Consider the following 6,288-nt stretch of genomic DNA (forward strand, 5'->3'; position numbering starts at 1 on the left):
AAGGACGGGGGGGTCACCTCGAGTCCCTCGGGACCGGAGGGGTGCAAGGCCCCGTGACAAGATCGGTGCCCGCCCCCTCCCTGGCGCGTCGGGGCCGCCCCGTCCACCTCTCCGCCGGCGCTGGGTGCGGACCGGCGCAGCCCCCTCCCATCGCACCTTTCCTCCGTGCCCCCCGCCCCCCTGGGGGATCAAGTTCACGCCCGACCCACCGATGCAGGGCCCAATGGGGCCAGGGCCCATTTCCATCCGGCCCGGCCCGGCCCCGCCGCTCTCAGAGGCCCCGGCGGCGCCGCAGCAGGGAGGCAGCGGCCGGCAGCCCCCGCATGGAGCCCTAGGGCAGCGGGCGGCGGGCAGTATGTTCAGCCCGGACGGGGGGCTGCCGGCCGCCCCCTTCGGCCTCCTGACCGACGCCGGACCTCCTTTCCCTCGCGGCAGCTTCGACGGCGCGCCCGCCCAGCCGCTCTTCTTCCCCTTCGCCGCCACCGCCGAGCCCGAGCCCACCCGCGACCCGCCGCCGGCCCGCGCCTGGCTGCCCCCGCCTGCCCCCGCGCCGCCCCGCCAAGGCGGAGGTGCGCCCGGGCCGGCCCTGCAGCCAGCCCGAGCCCGAGCCCCGCGCCGCCGCCTGCTGCGGCCCGGCCTGGCCGCCCCCGCCCTGGGCCGGCCCTGCGCCCGCCGGCCCCGCCGCCCTGCCCGGGCCGTCCTTCCCTGGCCCGGCCGCCCCTGCCTTCCCCGGCCCCCAGCTCTGCCCCGCCGCGCTGCAGCCGGGCTCCGGCGGCCCCTCGGGGCTGGGCAGCAGCGGCAGCTCCAGCGGCGCCGCTAGCGAGGGCGGACACTCCAGCGACAGCGGTGAGGAGGTGAGACCCGACGGGACGGGGGTCGGGTGGGCTGCCCTGCCCCGTTTTCGCCGTCCGCACACCTTGTGGCCCTGGGGCTTTCCTCCCCGTCCGGAGCCCCGTCGGCGGGAGCTGCCCGGCTGCTCTCGTACACCGCCGAAATCCCGCCGGTGCCATCTGTGCGGCCCCACCGTCGGGTGTCCCCGGGAGATGCCCTGACCGGGCGCTGGGGCTCGTCTCGCATGTGTCAGACTCTCGGTAGGGGGAAAGCCTTGGGGAGGCTGCTTTAGGGTAGGATAGGGGGTTTGGGAACTCGGGAGAGCAGCTTCCCCTACGCAATTTGGCGGAGCCGTCCCGGGTAGCCATGCCGAAGGCCGGCTCCGCCGTGATACTCGGGGTAGCGCAGCACCGAGGGCTCCAGGCCAGTCCCCTCCCGTCGGTGTCCTCGGCCGGCGCTCCCGGGGCTCCACTGAAGTCTACTGGGGAAGAGAAAGCACGAAGATGAGGGCGAGAGGAAGACGGGGGCAGCAGAGCTAGTTCCCCGCATGATTGAATTTGTGTTTTGCGCTTGTTTTTAATATTTCTCAGCGTTGACGTATCACGAGCCCGCCCCGGGGACAGCAGCGGCGGCCGATGCCGGGGGCTAGTCCCTGAACTGGGCTGGGAGGATTTGCACTGCCGCCAGCGGATCGGAGCTGCGGGAGGTCCCACGCCACGATCGATGCGTGTGTGTCCTCGGGCCGCAACCGGCCGCGCTGGGTGGGAGGTGGTCATGAGTGGTTTTCTAGCTACGGGACGGTGATGCAGGACTGCGATGTGGGACGGCATCCCTCCTTTGCGGGAGGGATGCTCCGAGTTTAGCGGTGCCTATATATGCCAGAAACTAATAGCTGTGGCTCGGTGACAGGAAAAAACTCCTGGAAACCCGAAACCCCGCTGAAATGTGGAAATTTGGTGAAAGGCTTCAAAATGCCCCCGTAAGGGGTGACGGCTATGCAGCAGGAGGGTGGGAAGCGCCTGGGTAGCCACTTGCCAGAGCGAAAGAGTCTGCTGGTGGTAAAGAGGTGCTTGAGTCCCACGCGCCTTTACAGGCACTTAATTCCCTCTCTTCACGGGAATCTTTTCCCTGCTACGGACGCAGGCGGGAGAGCGGCTGGTGAGGGGCTGCCTCAGCCCGAGAGCCATGGGCAAGAGGCCCACGCCGCGCTAGAACTGAACGTCCCCGTGCGCACGTGTTGGGAATGGATGAGAGAGAACGGGGCAAATCTGGCACTCAGCCAATGTGATCATCCGTGCCGCCTTTGGCCAGGCCAGGGCGGGAGCGAGGCAGAGGACACAGGGAACATTAGCAGGGCGTGTTGGGGCAGAGCACAAACTCTTGGTGCCTTTGTGCTATCCTCGACCACGCCAGATTGGGTCGAGGTGAGCAGTGTGCGTGGTCGGGGTGGGTCCTGTGTGAGCCTGGTCGGTGTGAGTGCTGCCGAGGGCTCCACCGAGCCGTCTTCTGCTGGTCTCCGGGGACCCCGACAGACCCTGGACCCCTGAGCGTGAGTTGCTCCTTCTCAGTGTCTTTCTGTCCCTGCCAGGATGCGCCAACCTCGGGAGAGCTGGAGCAGTTCGCCAAGGACCTCAAGCACAAGCGCATCATGCTGGGCTTCACCCAGGCTGACGTGGGGCTGGCGCTGGGCACGCTCTATGGTGAGGAGGAGGGCGCTTGAGTTCCCCCAGGGCCGGTGGGAAGGGAGAGGCCCGGGAGGGGTTTGGAATCACCTGGGCTGATAATTTCTGCTCCTTAACGATCCGCAAAGGAGGCATTCAAGGCCGGGGCTCCTGGAGGGGTGTCTCCCGATCTGCGGTGAGCTGGAAGGTTCGAGCTCAAGGGAAGTGGTTTAAAATTGCTACAGTTGCTTGATTAAGATGCGTTTCAGAGCTTTAAATCCCTGCTTAAGGAAAAGGGAGAATGCCTTTCCTGCTCTCCCAGAAACACAGGGCAGGTTTGGGGGTGGTAATCCTGGGGGGGTCCTGGTGAGGGAAGCTGCGTGGTGTGTAAATGCCCTCCCTGCCTGCACAGGGAAGATGTTCAGCCAGACGACCATCTGCCGCTTCGAAGCGCTCCAGCTCAGCTTCAAGAACATGTGCAAGCTAAAGCCACTGCTGCAGCGCTGGCTCAACGAGGCGGAGAACACGGACAACATGCAAGAGGTGCAGGGCTGAGGGGGCTGGGAGCTGGGTACCTGCAAGCCCTGAATCCACAGATTCTCCTCCCTCTGCCATGTGGTTTCAGGGAGAGAAGAGAGGAGCAGAAGACATCTTGTGCCATAGCACAATCTTGCAGCATGGCTTGAGTCAGGCTTGAGGGCAAACCACTAGGTATCACCTTCTTCCAGGCTGGGGGAGGAAGCCCAGTCTCCCTGCAGACACCTTGTGATTGTGGCAGCTCCATTCTGGAGCAGCCAGGTCCTGGTGGAATCTCAGATAGACTGAATGTGCAGCTTGCTACTCCCTGGGGAACACTGGGGGGGATGTTAGATGCTACTCCCTGGGGAACACTCCGGGGGGGGGGGGGGGGAAGCAGAAAGACATGTCCAGCCTCACTGCTGACAGTGCTGAGACACTGGGAATGGCCCCAGTCACAGTGGAATGATGCTCAGTGGAGAGTCACAGGGACACAATCTGTGCCCCAAGCTCTGCAGCCAGCTGCCCATTTCCGAGCATGGTGGAGCCTCTTCCACCTGGTAAGCAAATATATTCCCTCTCATTCCCAGATGTGCAATGCAGAGCAAGTACTGGCCCAAGCCCGGAAGAGAAAACGCAGGACCAGCATCGAGACCAACGTGAAAGGGACACTGGAGAGCTTCTTCCGCAAGTGTGTGAAGCCCAGTCCCCAGGAGATCTCCCAGATCGCTGAGGACCTCAACCTGGATAAAGATGTAGGTTGGGAGGGTGGGGAGGATGGGTGCCCATGTGGCTCCAACTTCTGAGCACTTCTCAGTTTGGTACTTAAGCCTAGAGAATAAATGAAATACACATGGAGAGATGTAAATAACTGCCCTTTGGCTCTGCCAGACAGTTAGGATATATGTGGCTCATCAATATGAAAAAGAAAAACCCAGTTGGTTCCAGAGAAGACTTTTGTTCACAGATTAAATATTATAAACTTAAGAGAGACAAAAATAGTTCCCAAACCCAACTACAGGCATCTGTGTTTGTGTATATGTAAACAAATATATGAAAGTAATACTATAAAAGTAGTCTTTGATGCTAATTCGTCTCGGAAGAAGCTAATTTTTCATCCCGAGAACCCACATGGAAAGTTAAAATGTTTTTCTTCTGAAGTGGAAATGCGCCAGAAGAGAGACAAACAACCCACTAACAATACTCAAGTTTGCATATTGGCTTCATCTGGCTATGCCACCAGCCTTTGGAGAGGAACCTTTCTTTGGATTTTTTATCTTCTTTCCTATTTAACAGTTGCCATTTCTGTCATCTCTCGACTCTGGAAGCAGCGGGAAAGGGGTCATGGCTGAAGTTTGTTTGAGCTGAGCCTAGCATGGAGATGTGACAGGGAGGGGGCTGCACTGGCAGGTGGTGGAGATGCCACCAGCAGCAGGGTCTTCTTGTCACATGGTACGCCCAGGTCACCCCCTCACCCTTCTCTGTCTCCCTTCCTACAGGTGGTCCGGGTTTGGTTCTGCAACCGGCGTCAGAAAGGCAAACGGCTGCTGCTACCCTACGGCAACGAGGCAGAGGGGATGATGTATGACATGAACCAGCCCCTGGTGCCCTCCACTCTGCCCATCCCAGTGACGTCCCAGGGCTACAGCCTGGCACCCTCCCCTCCTGTTTACATGCCGACCTTCCACAAAGCCGAGATGTTCCCACAAGCGCTGCAGCCTGGGCTCTCCATGAGTAACAGCGGCCACTGAACCAGGGGCTGTGGGCTCACTGCAGGTGGGCTGGTGCTCTGGGGCAGCCCCTCTTGCCCTGGGCTCACACAGGCACAGCCCTGCTTCTGCTTGCTGGGCTGATGTGTGGGGCTTGGCCCAGGGATGGTGCCTGCTCTCTGCAGATGCTCCCAGCCCTTCCCTGTTATGTGAGCTTACTGGTCCCAGCAGCATTGGCCCCCTCTGAGCTCTCCTGGGGGCAGCTCCTCCTGTCCCATTGCACCCTCTGAAGCCACATGTGCCCAGGGCTCTTGAGCCCATGCCTGGCTCCTGCCCACATACTCTCCTGTGAGATGCAGAAAAAAGTATTTTTTAGATTTTGGGAAGGGTGGGGGGAGGGGGTGGTTTTATTATTTTTTTTTAAAGGTTTTTGGTTGTAGTTTTTAAAAAGGAAAAATTTTTGTAGTGATCTAGTTTCCCAGGTGTCTTCTTCTGCCCTGTCATGTAGAGCGGGGCTCGGGTGCCATGCTCAGGGCTAATGGCCCTGGTGGCTCTGCCCACCCTCCTGGGTGGCCAGGATGAACCAAAGGCTGGGGCAAGAGGAGAAGGTGAGCCCCGCAACCACCCCTCATCCTGTGGCACAAGAGAGCTTCACCCCTCTGTGGGGCAGCTGATAAGGTTTGTTCAGGTTGGGGGGTCCACCCCAGTGCTTTGTGCCCAGCATCACCCCCCAGATGCCCCCCCTGCCATTCTCCAGCCTCTGTCTCCCTGCCCACCCCTGCAATCCAGCTGCCCAGAGACCATCTTTCCCTTCAAGGCCCAGCCCAGGGGGTCTACACCACCTTGTCCATGCTGCTAGCACCCCATGCCTTCCAGCCTGCTGTAGTTAAAAGATGATTTTTAAATTTTTTGTTCTTAATCACATTCCCTCTGGCAGTGAAATAAATCTCAGAGTTCTCTGAGGCAAGAATGAGTTAACCCTTTCCTTGCCTTCCTTGCATCCCTGCTCCTGCAGTCCAGCAGTTGAGGTTTGCCTGCATGCAGGGGCACAGCAGGGCTGGAGCAAGGTGCCCTAAGAAGGTGGATGTGTCCTCATCATGCCAGCAACACTCGGCTCTTGGCTGCCTGCAGCTTGGCTTCCTTCCACAACTGGTGGCAGCTTGGCCCTGGAGTGGTACCAACTTGTCAGGGCTGTTGCCCTGCAAAGCAGAGGGGGTCAGAAGATGAGGGAGGGAGGTTATCTACCACTCAGTTTTAGCTGCTGGTATGCTGTAGCTGCTTCTGGAAAGGTTGGAAGCAGTGTAAGCTTGCTTGTAGGCTGCTCCAGCAGCTGCCAAGGACAGAGAAGGACTAAGGAGGATGTAGCAGGGTGGGCAGTGAAGAGGTCTGGAAAGCTGGGGCTGCCTCATTATAGTATGATGCTGACAGGGGAGGAGTGAGTGTTCCCATGTGTGCCGTCCAGCTGAGGGAGTCTCTGGTGGAGTCATAACAACACAACGATGCAGGTCTGCTGGGCACTGGGAGCTGAGCTGCTGGGTGCAGGGATGTCTGGGGGATGACACTTTACTTTT

General features: G+C 60.0%; 1 protein-coding gene across 1 annotated transcript; it reads left to right on the top strand.

Annotated features, from left to right (window-relative positions):
- The first annotated feature begins 355 nt into the window (after positions 1-355).
- On the top strand, positions 356-5,690 carry LOC136369903 (POU domain, class 5, transcription factor 3-like). The gene is given in 6 exon segments (XM_066333054.1): positions 356-553; positions 555-854; positions 2,420-2,531; positions 2,905-3,035; positions 3,599-3,763; positions 4,508-5,690. Coding segments are annotated over 6 exon segments (1,158 nt in total). The 3' UTR covers positions 4,760-5,690.
- Positions 5,691-6,288: the final 598 nt, after the last annotated feature.

Source organism: Sylvia atricapilla, chromosome 19 (assembly GCF_009819655.1).
Source record: "Sylvia atricapilla isolate bSylAtr1 chromosome 19, bSylAtr1.pri, whole genome shotgun sequence".
Lineage (NCBI taxonomy): Eukaryota > Metazoa > Chordata > Aves > Passeriformes > Sylviidae > Sylvia > Sylvia atricapilla.